Source organism: Sinohyriopsis cumingii, chromosome 11, assembly GCF_028554795.1.
Source record: "Sinohyriopsis cumingii isolate HCF-2022 chromosome 11, ASM2855479v2, whole genome shotgun sequence".
NCBI lineage: Eukaryota > Metazoa > Mollusca > Bivalvia > Unionida > Unionidae > Sinohyriopsis > Sinohyriopsis cumingii.
Window position 1 is genome coordinate 28,970,167 of NC_142971.1, and position 15,590 is coordinate 28,985,756.

General features: G+C 35.2%; 1 protein-coding gene across 1 annotated transcript in view; it reads right to left on the minus strand.

The window, feature by feature from the left end:
• Nucleotides 1-15,482, minus strand: part of LOC149787827 (cytoskeleton-associated protein 5-like) — a 279,152-nt gene extending 263,670 nt beyond the window's left edge. Inside the window, exons 1-2 of the mRNA XM_089974049.1 lie at nt 15,384-15,482; nt 1,350-1,431 (exon numbers count right to left, since the gene is read on the minus strand). Coding sequence (XP_089830175.1) covers nt 1,350-1,406 — 57 coding nt within the window. The 5' untranslated portion in view covers nt 1,407-1,431; nt 15,384-15,482. The remainder of the gene's footprint in view (nt 1-1,349; nt 1,432-15,383) is intronic.
• Between the last annotated feature and the right edge of the window lie 108 nt (nt 15,483-15,590).

Consider the following 15,590-nt stretch of genomic DNA (forward strand, 5'->3'; position numbering starts at 1 on the left):
TGAAGTTTTTATTCAAACAGAAATCATTCAGAGAATTTGAATCATATTTGGGTTTTTTATTAACAGAATTAAACTGAATGTAAAAGTCTTTTTTTTATTATGCCAAAAAATTAAACAGTAACATCAAACAGACATATCCAAAGTTGATTTCAGATTAAAATGTATTTAGTGTGTGATTGTTGGCACAAAAATGCTTCACTGAATGACCCTTACCTACTAATCAACTATTTTGTTTTCTGTAATAATATCATTATATATGTTTTTTATGTTATAGGTGTTGTCTAATATTGTAAAGCACTTAGAGCTTCTAAAGATTAGGTGCTATACAAAGTCCTCATTATTATTATTATTGTACAAATTTCACTCCAACAGACCACTAACCAACTGGAATGCCAACTAGATGTGCACTTTTACACAATCAGTACAGAGCAAATAAATAGAAAGAATATCTAATATATAAACACACACGGTTGTCTTTCATTGGTCCCAGCTGCCATTCAAGAGGTTGCAAGCATTTCAATATTTTTAAATACTTACTTTGTATTTTTCTGTTCAAACTTTCTTTTAAACTTGCTCATTCCAATTTGTTTAATTCCCATCCTAGGACAGCCAATTAACCTAGTTTGCAACATATTGTACATTCTGATTTCAATGAACCACTAACCAGTTGGAGTGCAGCTAGATGTGCACTTTTACACCTTTTTTTTCTAAAAACACCCACTTGTTTTTCCCCCAAATCAAACATGTAAATGAAATGGCAGAGCCAATGATCATTTACAGGACAAGGAGAAAATCCGCTTCATTAATCTTCAGGGAAATTATATATCACTTCGAAATAAAAAAATATTCCAGTTTGTATATATTTATTGTCAAAAATGCATTAAAATCATGACTCATTCTTTAAGTTCAATAACAAGCAATAATTTTTTCCTTTGTACAGAGAAAAAAACACCAAAATATAAGGCCACAAAGATATAAGGCAGAGACTAAATACATGCAAAATGAAAATTACATCAAAATGCAGAGCTTCAATTTCATCAACATTTTCTTTTCATAGATTGTCATCAATTACAGTGCAAATTTCATGTGTAACAACATTTTCTATGATTTAGCCAAAAATAAACGAGGTAATAAGATACTAGGGATAGTATGATGTTTATTGCAAACTCAACAAAGTAATCTAGTAAAAATGTAATGGCTAAATAATGACAATAATGCTAATGAAAACACTTCATTGTACTTTTGCAATATAGCCTTTAATCAATAGCAAAAATATGAACTAAAGTCATCATCCAAACCAAGTTACTAAAGGAAATAATAAATCTAATCATTTTCTGATAAATAATTACCTTATGTTGGCACTTTTCCTCTGCTGGCAGTTTTACCCATTCGTTGTCATCAGCCATTTTAAAACTTTCAGGACATTTAAATCTAGCAGAGAAAAAAAATTATCAAGCATTTTATATGTGCAAGTTAATTTGAATGCAATAACAGATCTATATATAAAGGGTTCTCAGGGACACTGAAATCCATGTACAAATATCTGTATTATTAATCCTGGCCACAAGAAAATTTAAATAGCTGAGTCATCAGTATGCAAGTATTTTTGTCTGCAAACTGTTTTATATCTCTTTTTTCCACAAAGTATTAATCCTGTAGTGTTCAGGCTATCAAACATGGTTCAAAATGACATAAAGAAATAAGGTCAAACCATATAGTCCAGATCTTAGCAGAAAAGTATTAATACACCAGTTAATCACTTGTTGGTGCCTAATTATCATTTTTACCAAATGACTAATTCTATGTTTGTATGCTCCAAATGGTGAAATGATTCATTGATATATATTTTTTCCATAATGATACAAGAGATTAAGAACTCGTACACAATGTGTGAGTTTAATCCTTAGTAGTCCTGAACAATTTGAGTTTTATTCTTTAAACTGAGAATTCATCTGAGACAGCTGTAGCAGGCATATGCACTTATTTATGTCAGCAACAAAGAAAAACTACTGACAGCACCAAGTGCCTTCTGTAGACTAGCAAACTCAAGGTGACTCAAGTGGTTTGAAATCTGCCCCTCCCATGTCAATTCCATGATCATTATTTTAACTCATCAGCATGCTCAACCAAAGATAATAGATATTATTGTAAAGGCATTCCAGATCTGTTCCCCATGCATGATTTAAATATTGTATTTATCATTTAGTAACCACTTTTATGTGAAGTTTCAATGTTTCTTCATTATTTTGTGTACTTGTATCAAATATAACGGCCATACTTCCATTGTGTTATGCAGTCAAATATGTTACATTCAGTTCTGACTGGTGATTACTGTTGGTTCAAGTCTTGAATTAAAAAATAACCATCATTCCCCATAAGACATGCCAAAACTATTGGCATCAAAATTAAGTCTAAATAGTTACAAAACAGAAAAACTTTGCACAAAAGTGGCTATTGAATGATCTGCAAAGTTCTTAAATTATACAAATTTGGAATGTTTCCTGATACAAGTAATCAGTGACCAAATGGATTTAAAAAAAGCACAGAATAAAGAAAGAGGATATATTTATGAATTATGTCATCTGAATTGCTTTATCATATTTTTTTTTGTATGGAAAATAATTCTCCAGAGTACAAAAAATATTTTATGTTGGGGAAGAGATCATGTATAAACAAATATAGGATCCCACAGTGAGTATTTTAAACAATTACAGGATCATCAGCATTAAAAATTAACACAGATAAGATGTAATTGCGCTAAAGCAGCACGCACCAGTAATGTACATTGTAATTTACAAGTTAGAGATGAATAACCATGACAAAGACATATTCCATCATAATTTCTTCTTGCACCTAATGATCAATAATCTGTATGAACCACTGAGAGACAGACAAATAGATGTCTTCCTGACTGAATATCTGTATTGTTCACTTACCTAATTTAACTTGTGCACAAGTGCAGTACCATATTCCATTATCAATTAATACCACTAGTTAAGCGATTCCTTCTAATTTTTGTTTCCACTTCCATTATTACAAGAATCACATGGCTTTGTAGTGGTATTTACATCCTAATTAAATATGCTACAGCTGTATTAAGTCATTCCAAGAAAACATCTGTCTGAGGTCAAGATTCTGTAGATCAGAACAGATTAGTGAGGCTACTAATAGGGAAATGAGTCTACCCATGGGTATTATGAATACCATACCATATAGTTAAAGGAAATGCCTGGAGGCTGCTATTGTAAATTTCTCAGCCAATGACATTTTTGAACTTGTCAACCAAACAAACAGCAATTTAAAGTACATCTAGCATAAGCAAAGATCAGAAACAGTTGCCGCCTAAGTACAGGAAGAGTACATGCACTTTACACAAAATCTTAATGGTTGGGAATAAAGAGGTTGTTATACTTGCAAAGAAAATTAGACAGCATGCAAAATGGTTGTTGTTGTTGTTGAATTTAATTATAGTAGCATTCACACAATTGTGCATGTGCCACTTTTTTCTGACTGCACCGCAGCCTGCTAGTTGTTCCTGGGGAAGGGGATGGTGCCACCTCCCCCAGGCTTTTATGGATTCAAGGAACCATGATAGTTTGGCCTCAATCTGCTGGTCCATAAAGGTCCCTACAGTTGAATGGTAGGCTGTCATTAGTGGGAAGGAGAGCTCAGGAATGGTCCTGCTTGCTTTACATCGCTGGTTTTTTGTTGCATTTGCCTGGTGTTTCTTGCGATTTTTTTTTTCTTCTTCAAAATGTTCTAAAAGGAGGGGGGATGTTCTATGCTGTTTATAGAGGTTCTTAGTACAAATCATGTATGAAATGAGATTTTCAAGGTTATTATGTTATTACTAGTTATTTATAAGTTTTTAGATATTACCTCTTTAAGTTATTTATTAATTAATGTTTTTAGAGATTGAATGTTATTTATACTTTATTTAGCAAGAGACCGGAGTCCTAGCAGATTACACGGTTCGTTAAGGACATCCAGGACAGGAATCCTAGCTGATTACTCGGTTCGTTAAGGATATCTAGGACATCCGATTTTGCGGTTTCCTTAGGTTTTTATAAGTGCTTCGTAAGTGAATTATTTATTAATACTTTTATAAAATTGAATATGTTATGGTTTTTTATGTGGTGGCTTCTAAATTTATTTAGCTAGTTACTGGGTCTTTTGGTTTTGTGGGGATAGTAATTATATTTTGTTCCTAAGTCCTGCTGAGTCTATGAATTGATTTATATTTTTATATGCTGATTATTTTTATTAGAGTCCATAAGTAACTCTGGGTATGTGTGTGGTGATCCAATCTCTTTTTGGTTTTTGATAAATATTTTCCAAGTGGGTTGATATTTTGGGCATATACTGAATACGTGGTGTAGATCTTCAGTGGTGTGGCAGTTAAAGCAGTTAATGGTTGCTGGTTTGGGTCCTATAAACTAGGGCATAACCGACTTTTGATCCGGAAATCGGATCCACCGGATAGTATGAACTTCCGATTAATCGGAGTCGGACAAGGCAGGAACGACCGATTCGGATAATAAAAATAATAAAGTTGAATTTCTATAGCACCGTGTCTAACACTGCGTGTCATTCGATAGTGCGTTAATAAAGTTAAATAAGAAGTCAGAAAAGTCCAATATGGTCAACACAACGGGGTGAAACGATAATACTTGAGTTAGACCGAAAGATTTAAATTTATTAAAATATATAATACAGTCCTACCCGTTTATGTCAACATCCTCAATAATGAAGGCATAATATTGAATACATTGACACATGCTAATGAGGTATTAAAAGAAAATGATTCCGCAAGAGGCCAACTTTATAGGACCAAACAAAAGCCTGTTTTATTTTTATTTGACCGCGACATTAAAGCATGGCGGCAAGATCAACTAATTGTTGAATAAAGTACAGGATGGAACTGGCCGCTTGCTGACATAAATGATTAAGGCGGAAAAATAAAAGCCTGGCGGCAAGATCAACTAATTGTTGAACAAAGAATGGGTCGGAACTGGCAAAAAAATAAAAAATTTCATGGATTCTTTGTGGCTTTGAACTTCGTTGCATTTTGCTATAGTCCTGCCATATCCTTCCCCTTGTGACATCGGTGTGATATGCAAAACGTGTGTAACACGGTTTAAAAAGTTAATTTGAAAAACCTTTTAATTTAGCATTTCCGATTAACTGAATCGTATCCGGAATCGGAAAAATTTCATGCCCAAAATCCGGAATCGGAAATCAGTAGAAAAATGCTAATCGGTTATGCCCTACTATAAACCTTCCAAAACTGCTTGCTAGTTTAGTTTTTCCAGTTATTATCCTGTTTATGGTTTTCTGTTCTAAAATGGTACCCTTAGGTAGCTGTATGTTCCTATCTACGTTTTTTTGAGTTTCATGGTGCTTTTTACCTTTTGTGGAGGAGTTCCAAAAATCTTGCCATGTTTGGTCAATATATGTTTGTGCGAAGCTTAGTGCTTCTGTAGAGCTATAGTTAAGCTTGATAGAGTTTTGATCTCCTAGTTTGGTTTTTGCAACTTTGTCTGCTGTTTCGTTGCCAGAGATTCCAATGTGCGACGGTATCCACATGAGCTAGACTAATTGATGTGCTGTGTTGATATCATTGATTAATTGGCATGCTCTGTCGAGGAATTGTTCCCTAGAGTGTGTATTGCGATTTTGGATCAATTTGATAACACTTAGGGAATCGCTTATAATGACTGCTTTAGGTATTTGGTTGTCTTTGATCCATTGTAGTGATTCAAGTATAGCCCAGAATTCAGTGGTGTAAATGGAGCAATAGTCAGGTAATCTGGATCCCGTTTGTATATTGAATTCAGGGACGACTATTGCTTCTGCTGTTCTTGGTGGGTTGTTTGTTTTTTAATCCATCGGTATATATTTTAACACAGTCCGGGTATTTTTGGTTGATTTTGTTTACCAGTGCAGGTTTTAGTAAGTTTTCTTGTCCTTATTTATTGCCTAATCTGGTAGCTTCAATGTTAATCCTTGGTGGTTTTTGTAACCATGGTGATTTTTTCTGGTCTGTATTGTTTGTTACCTGTTTTTTAAGTAGAGGTATCTTTTCTCTTAGTTCAAGGATTACTTTGCCACTTGGTGTGATAGGTATGATTTTGGGTTTGAAGACAACTTTACACTTATTTATAGCTATTTTGGTGGGATGGTTGTCTGGGTGGGTATCTAATCGAATGGAGTATTGGAGGAGCAGTTCTTGCCTACGTAATTTTAAGGGTAGTTCTCCTGTTAGTGTTTGTAGTTCTTCTAATGATGTTGAGGGGAGTGTTCCTGTGCATAATAGTAAGGCTTTTCTCTGGATAGTGGCGTCAATGTAGTACAGGTTGCTTAGCCGAGCTATATGCTTGGCAACTGTAATCCAGTTTTGATCTAATTAGAGTTTTATATATCGTGAGGAGGGTTTCCTGGTTGGATCCCCAGTCAGTCCCTGTGATGTTCCTGAGTAAATTGAGATCTTTGTTTCAATTCTGGGTGAGTTGTTCAATGTGCTGTTTCCATGTGAGGTGGTTGTCAAAGAACATTCCTAGGAATTTTACTACTGTTACGTATTTGATTAATTGATTTTGCATATAGAAGTTTGGATAGACTAGGATGTTATTTCGTTTGGGGGTGAATATGATTGCCACAGTTTTTTCATGAGATATTTTGAAACCCCATTTGTCCGCACATCTCCCTATGTTGTCTAGGCTCTGCTGGATTTCTTTAACTACTGTGTTATTGGCAGGATTTCCATTCCTCCATATGCCACTATCACCTGCAAATTGTGACAAGTTTATTTTTGTGGAGGCTACATTGAGGTCAAGGTTGTTTACCATTAGGTTAAATAGTAACGGACTTATTACACTGCCTTGCGGTGTTCCATTTTCAAGTGAAAATTCTTCCGAATGGGTGTTGCCTATTCTTGTGGTAATTTTCCAGCCTGTGAGGAAATCGCCAATCCAGTTGAACAAGCATCCAGTTATTCCAAATTCGTTTAATTTGGCCATTAGTCCATTGGTCCATACTAGGTTGAACGCTTTTTCTAGGTCTAAAAAAACCGCTATGAGGTTGCAATCGGTTTTCCTATGTGCGTTAAAAGCGAGTTTGATGTCTGTTTCCAATCTGAGAAGTTGGTCAGTTGTGGACCGTTTGTTCCGAAAGCCACATTGATTTATGGAGAGTAGGTTATTGGTTTCTAGGTGGTGTTTTAACTTATCTGCGATTATTGTCTCCATTATTTTGCAAATATTGTTTGTAAGGGAGATGGGTCGGTACGAATTTATGTTGTTGGGATCTTTACCTAGCTTGGGGATTGGTATTACTATGGCCTGTTTCCATTTGGTGGGTAGTTGGCCTTTATCCCATATCCTATTAAAGAGTTTGATTATGGCTACTGTTATATTGATAGGTAGTTTTTTGTAGATAATGTAACCTAACTGATCCTTACCAGGGGATGTTTTGTTTTTGGATCGTAGGGCTATCTTCCATTCATGTACTGTGATGTCGCTATTTAGGTGAGATTCTTTTGTTCCTTGGTCTTGAAACATAAGGGTTGGGTTCCCTCCATTAGTTTTTTGTGTTCTTGAAAGGTTTTGGTGTGATTATTGTTGCTACTCATGTTAGAAAAATGCTTCGCTAGGAGGTCTGCCTTATCTTTATTTGTTATGGCATTTTTAATTTTTGGGGCTGAGGTAGTTGCTTTCCCTTTTATGGCTTTTATCTTGTCCCATATTTGTTTTGAGTTTGATTTTAGACTCAGTTTAGAGCAAAAGGTTTGCCATAGATTAATTTTTGCAGTTTTTATAGTTTGTTTTAGTGCTTTTTCTTTATCTTTATATTGCTGGAAGTAGATAGAATTTTTGGTGCGTTTATATTTATTTAAGGCCCTTTTTTTGTCTTTATGTGCTATAGTGCACTGTTTAGTCCACCATGGTACAGGGTTTTTATTTTGGATATTAGTTATCTTTGGTATGCATCGGTTAGCTGCTTCTATAATTGTGTCTGTTATGTTATCATAATACATGTCAATACTTGGGCTTTCTAAGTTATCTGGATTTACTCTAGCTAGTAATAATTGGAATTGGTCCCAGTCTGCCTGTTGGTACCTCCATTTAGGTGGGGTTTCGTTAGGAATGTGTTGAGTCTTTGTTTGAATATTGATTGTGATGGGAAAATGGTCACGTCCTAATGTATCTTCCTGATCCACCCACCAATTTGTGATTTGAGCCAATTTTGGGGAAGTGATGGTTACGTCTATGGCTGAGAGAGTGCCATCCTCAGGGTTTAATCTAGTGTTCGACCCATCATTTAAGATAACCAGATTGTTCTCAGTTATCCATTTTTCAACCATTTTTCCTCTTTGATCTTTCTTTTTACCTCCCCATAATTCACTGTGTGCGTTGAAGTCGCCACAGATCATTAGATTGTTGTTGTTGTTATTAGTGATTGCCTTTAGTGAGATTAGGTTGGTAGGGCCGAAGGTATCCCCTGGGTCGTATGCATTTGTTATTTGAATATTTGTGGTTCCTATATTTATCATTACTGACATTATTTCGATGCTATTATTGATGTTTAGGTTAGGGGGTACTTCTATTACTTCGTAGTAGATTAGTGTATCTATTAAAAAAATTGCTAGTCCACCCCCTTTCTGCCCCATGGGTCTGTTTTTAAAGATTCCCTGGGTATAGCCTTGTAGTTTGGGCAGGCATTTGTGTTCTTGTGTTATGAGGGTTTCCTGTAGGCAGATTACGTCTGGTTTTATGGCCGTATTATTCAGTTTGTTCTGCAGTCCTGATAGGTTTTTAAAGATTCCTCTGCAGTTCCATTGCCAGATGGTGATTTTATTATTTTTTGTACTATTCATTTTTGACGTTGTATTTATCTGTTAGTCTTGTGGTCCAATGCAAAATGGTCATTCTTGGGATTTAACCTAATGGAGACTACATGGCTATAACTATTGTGAATATTTAAACCCTGAAGGAGTAACATTTTGTATTGTGAATCATACTGATACTTTGCAGTGCTCTACCATTTCACATCTAGTGTGCTCCAATGCCTCAACGTGATATTTTGTGCTTTTTTTTTTTACCATAGGGGAAAATAGCGCTAGCATCTGCAATTAGAAACAGGGAAGGTCAGCTTACTTGAAACACATTTGTTTGTATTATATACGTTGTTTTACAAGTGATTATCATGTGTACTTTCTGATCGTAACTTTAAAAAATTTCTTTTGCCAAGCAAAAGTCTACTGATATGCCTTTTTTTAGCTTAAGCAACTCTGGTTTCACGTATAACGTGCAGTTTGTGAGTAAGGTATCTTGTTAAATAACCACATGAAGACAAATGACCATGATTGCTAAAAACAGTAAATTTTAACATTATTGATGAGAATGATGCAAGGTCAATGATTAAAGATTTTAATCATGAACTTGCAGTGAAAAAGTTTGTTTACACTTCTCTAAGAAGAAAGTGAACATAGTATGTTGTGTTGCTTAAAAATGAATTGAAAAAATGAATGGAATATGGTCATATGTCCTTCTTACACTATCTTGGCAAATTTATTGATCTGAAATGGAATCCAGCTAATTCAATACAGAAAATAAACTAATCTCTTCCTTGATTCCTTCAAATTGTTCATCAAATTAAATAATGGCAATGCTGTTCTTGTTCTTGCCGTCGTTATTATGGGTTAACATTTTTCAGCACATGATACATGGCTGCTAGAGTTGTGAACATTGATAATAACCGAGGTTATGAAATGGACCACCAGGCACCATTTACTGTATGCAAGTTTTCTACCAGTGTACATGGCCCCATTAAGTCCTTAGACTGTAAAGGTAGCACTTACTTTCTTTTTCAAGTTGACATTCCTTTTGATCTAGCAGTGAATATAACACATGTACTTGTCCAGTGCCAAGCAGAGTTCTGCCTTTTCTAGTAAATGTTTGACTACAATCTCTTAGCTTGTTTTCCCATATGACAACCCTCCGATTCAAGCATGAGTGAAACTTTCTGAGTGGCAAGTCACATAGGGTGGTTACTTGATCCTGCTGCACAACTGACAAACTATATTATCAAAGTGTTGCTTACAGAGCCCAAGCTCAGTCTCTATATAAGCACCCGCATATTATAGTGTGCCCAAGGTAAGGGAGTCAGGCAATATTTACGATGACTAGACATCGACAACTTACTATATGATGACGGAGGATTTCAGAACTTTATCAGACAATGTGGATGAATTCTTGAACTATGTACCAAACAACATCAGGTAGTGGCATTTATAGTTTACTGTGAATGTTAGAAAATGTGGACTCTACTTTCACCATTTATTTTGTAAGACATGTGAAATTATCATATTATGGGATATTGTTAATCAGATCATTCAGAACTATTTTTACATCGCTAAGTGACCTATAACTGAGACCATGGATTTAAGCACTTCAAGTACTGGGCTAAACCAGCTTAATTAGATGCATTATTCAATTTCAGGAAATGTTACAAACAATTGCTGGGGTTTGCATCAAAAAATGGATGGTTGGCCGACTGCAAAACATTTTTGGGCTTAAATGGAGCTAAAATGTCAAGCACTGTGGATTTTAGTGGATTTAATTGTAACAAATTTTACATTGTTAATTTATTTGTGACATATTCCACTCAATAATACAAGTATATTTTACATAGTTTTATTGTTAATTTTCCTATCTTACTATCTACTGATTATGGATCCAGATTATTTATTTTTCAAAATGCAGCTATGACTCACTAACAACAAGTCACCCCTTCTGACAAATCTGACTTACACAATACGCTCCGACTTATATACTTCAACCACAAAAACACACTTTTGCATGATGTTCATGACAGAATCAATTTACAACAAAGCAGTTCAGGTTTGTACACATTTAATACAATTTCCCTTTGATTGGGTACACAGGTAACCTATCAATAAGATAGACAAGTACCCAGTAAATGTTTACTGTAATTTTCACAGCTCTAAATGGCTGCAAGTATATTTGGTGAAGGGAGAACTCCAAAGGAACCATTACCCCACATAAAACTACTGGTAAACTTTCTCACATGCCCTTGTTGGCTGAGTCTGAGACTTTAACCCACAGGGACAAAGGTAAGAAGTCAGCGACAAATGGCAAACAATTATATTATCAGTGTTCTCAACTGCCTTATAGTTCGCTTCTTTCATTATAATACTAAATTTTTCACAATTAACGATCATTAACAATCGTATGGCTTTACATATAGGGATACAACGTATGCACAATGTTCTGAGTTACTGCAAAGTAGAAATATATCATTACTGGGATTCTTAGTTTTAGGGCTGGGACTGAATTATATCTGATGAAAAAATGCTTGCCATGTCTGCCTCCAAGCTATATTCTGAATCCAAACAGGGTGGATACATTTCTACTGAGAAAAAGAAGGAAAAATATTAAGACTGAGGTTTTAGGCAAGTGCTGCAATGTCTACTAAATATTGTATATGTGTACATGTTAAACAATAACTAAAACAATGCAGCTTAACTGAAATTGAGTATATTCTACCTGTCACCCAATTTGCAGAGTACGCTAACCATAGACCCGTACTTGTATGTAAACCATTGACAATGTGGATACTGTCCCTCACTCAACTTGTGGTTGTTTCACTTAGAGTATACCATTATTTTATAAGAGACACTAGCAGAATTATGCACTGCATTAAGTACTATACACTATAATATAGGTATCATGGTAAAGTTACCATTAGTAAAATACTAATGGTTTCAAAGCTTGCTGAGTTTTTCTTTTCAATCCCATGGCCATCTCAGAAAAAAAAACATTTCTGCCAAGTAAAACTACTGCCAATATTTTCCTTTGTGAATGCTCCATTTTCTTGAGGAACTACACCACCCACTTCTGGGTCACAATGCAAAAAACTGCTGGTATTAAAGGCTTGGAACTTGCATCTCCTCCAACTGATCAAGTGAGACTACCATCAACTTTAGACAACGAAAAAATGATATCATCCCTGTCCTATGATAAATCCAGCTTCACGTTAGAATTAGATATTTACTACTGAGGATCTATGTCAGGGATCGTCCTGGGCTTTGCCAATGTTGCAAATTGGCGATATTTTTTCTTATTGGCAACAAAAATATCCCATCTGGCGATTTTTTTGGCGACAGACTTTTTGGTTATTTAATTTGTACATAAACTCATGGATTTGGACTGGATAAATTAAAAGGGAGAATAAAAGGAAGCCACAAACTTGACTAAGCAATGCATTGGAATCAATCTGTTACACAAACGATCCTTTGTTCGTGTTGACAACCCCATCTTTACAGTGCATTGTTACATCATAATCTGCTTAAGCTGACATCTGGGCTGAGTACTGTAAGCTGTGATACAGTCAATCATGCTACCGAACTATACCTACAACTGACCAACTTCTGAAGACGCGAATAGAACAGATACAATTATTTGAATGGCTAATCCTTCTGTTTGTTTTTTTTACATATACCAATACAATAGTTTTGCTGAACCTTCATAGAAAACTGATAACCTTTGAAGTACCGACTACTTTGTATAAATACAAAGCAAATGGAAAAAATCTCAATCACAATTACATCAGTCACCAGTGCAGCATTTTACTCACTGATCTTTTTCTTTTGACATTAATCCCGTGTTACAGCTGCAGACTTAAACTCCGCAACAAGAAATAGCAACAAAAAAAAACAGTTTTGCATAATTAAAAATAATTATTTCTCAAAATACAGACGTGAAAGAATCCCTAAATTGGGTGTGAATTTATGCTTATATATATGGTCCAATATTGCCAGGTGTTGACTCGTGTAAGTTTCATTCGTGGGAATGGAGATCCTATTTTGCTTGTCGAGAAAATTTATACAGCATTCAGTGATCATTCTTTGGATTTAGGAAGCAATTCACTACAAGCTTTGTGAAGCTAGCCATGGGGGGGGCTGAGAGACTACTGGTGTCACCTGTCAGCACTGTAGACTGTGAACGTGGATTCAGTAAGATGAACCTCATAAAAACTGATATCAGAAATAAACTCTGCATCTCATTTCTCGAGAATTTAATGAGAATCAGCATGTACAGATGTGAAAAATTAGACTTTGAAACTGCATTCAACAAGTGGGCAGCCATAAAATCGCGACGGATCTTCATGTAACACTTTGTAACATTTTGTTAATGCTTGTTGTAATTAAAGTATTAACTAACCCATCTTTTGTAATTTTCATTGCCTGTTACATTAACAGACTAAATTAACACTTGGAAAAATGTACACTACTTGTTCTGGCAACACTTTTTGAAAACTGGCAACAAAATATTGAGGTGGTGATTTTTTTGGCCACAGCTTTTTAAAAGCCAGGAACATCCCTGTATGTGTGCTACTTCAAGAGATACTGGAAGGTAATATCCAACCAGAGGCCAGCACTGAAAGCAATGGCATTGCAAAGTTGGCTCTTGATCTGCTATCTAGCATTTTGACAAGTGTACCTGTGCCTGAAATGCCATTATCATGCCTAATCCATCAAATAGCTACTCATGAAGCAGCAGGCCAGAATAGTTTAGAAAATTGCAAATGTAAACAGATTGTAATAAATGTTACGCACTGGATAACATATATCATAGAATATCCAAATATGGTATAGCAGGACTTATTTGGAAAACAAATTACTGTGAGAATCTTGTTATCTACCATTGTGGACAAAATACGTCTTTTTTTTAAAAATAACTTTACTTGATCCATTGATAGGTACCTCATAGCAAACTTGTTTTCACAAGTGCCTCTTTCCTTACCACCAGCACCATTACTTTGATTGTTGTCATGATTATAATTAGAAGCAGTATTAGTATCAATCCGAAGTTTCCTACAACTGTCCAAATTTATGTGTTTTGTATAAAGTGTTGGATATTAACATTCTGAAACAATACTAGCTATGATGTCGTAGCCTCAACTTGATTTGTTGTGGTTGAGGCAACGAACTGATCCCATATCATGTAATGGAGCAAAACAAATCATCACTAAAGTCAGAAAAACAAACAGTGTAGAAATCAACTACATATGTATAATCATGTTGTGAAAGAAGTTTGGCTTATTTTGAATTTATTAAGCCCTTACACGATAAAATAAATTAGCATGGTTACACTAACCTCATTCTGTCCGCCATGACAGATAACGCGAGACTCTCATCGTTACCTCTTTTCTACGTAAAGCTTGCCAAATCATATTTGGATATTCTACGCTATATTATTATCAATCAAGTGCGAATAATCGCTTCTTGGTGAAATTTCAAAGTTGCCGATAAACCGTATTTACTTTTAATGCAAAGAATTTCTGACCCAAACGGTGCCAAATTTTTACTAGGATTTGTTGACATTTCCAAATAAGGCGTCAATGTCCTTATATGGCACACAAACAAATGAGGCTGAGAATGGAAGTAATCATTATTTGAAATAATATGGCAGACGATCTAAACGAAAATATCGGCTAAAAAAGGTAAACGAGATTTTACAACTATTTCTACAATGATTTTCGATACTTCCTGTATTAAATAAGAGGACTACTCATTTTATTGGATTATATGCAAGGAATATGTTGAAAGTGTTATTATTAGGCTAAAAGAGTGCCGGGTGTGAATCACACCCGGCTTGCTCCATTAACACATATATGCTCATGTTAGTACCCTGTCCACGAGGAACGAGTAAGGGTACTAATATTAGTACTAAAACAATACCACATCACAAAATAGATAACTGCTTCAAAATAGCAAACATCAGTTATTTTGACACTTTCAAAACAGCTCTTCAACAATAAGTGATTGTCACTCTACTTGGGAACGATGGTTTTGGACCACAAGCAAGAAATGTCCAAAATAACTCAGATTTCCCCGAAGGCAGCAAGATTATGACCCCACCCTATAGCTATCACACATATCATGGTCAGCATCCACCACTTTATGAACAGGTACAAAAGCAGCCATCCTCACCCAATATCATGCAGTCTGGAAATCTCAGTTAATTCCGGGTTATTTTATTTTGCATTTACAATTTTAAACTCGTACAATTACAATTTAAATTTAAATCTAAAATAACGACAAAATCAACCGAATCTGAATTCACAAGCGCTTATACGGATATGAGGACGACTTGACTGGACAGCCTAAATTACCACTGGCTGAACTGTTAACGACTAATGATTTCGACAAATCTTCGCCCTTCATCATCCTACCGCAGCCCCCACCCCTCGTTTCTTAAAGCGCTGACAGAAAAGTTTTGAAGCTATCTCTGTTAACGACATCGTGTACAATTGAAATAAAGATGCTCAAAATGAATGTCACTACTGTATGCTAATACCTGATATATCCCAATTATTGTGTTTCTCTTAGAACTTGGCTTTTTACAAGATCTGTCATTCGCTTCAAAATTATGCTTTGGTAATTTTGAAAACGTATAAAAGCCGCCTTGAGATTGGTCAACTGTAAATATTACGCCATCTAGTGGGGACGAAAGAAAATTAATCAGGTCGTACAAACGCTTAAAATGCGCCCCTGATTAAGCTAT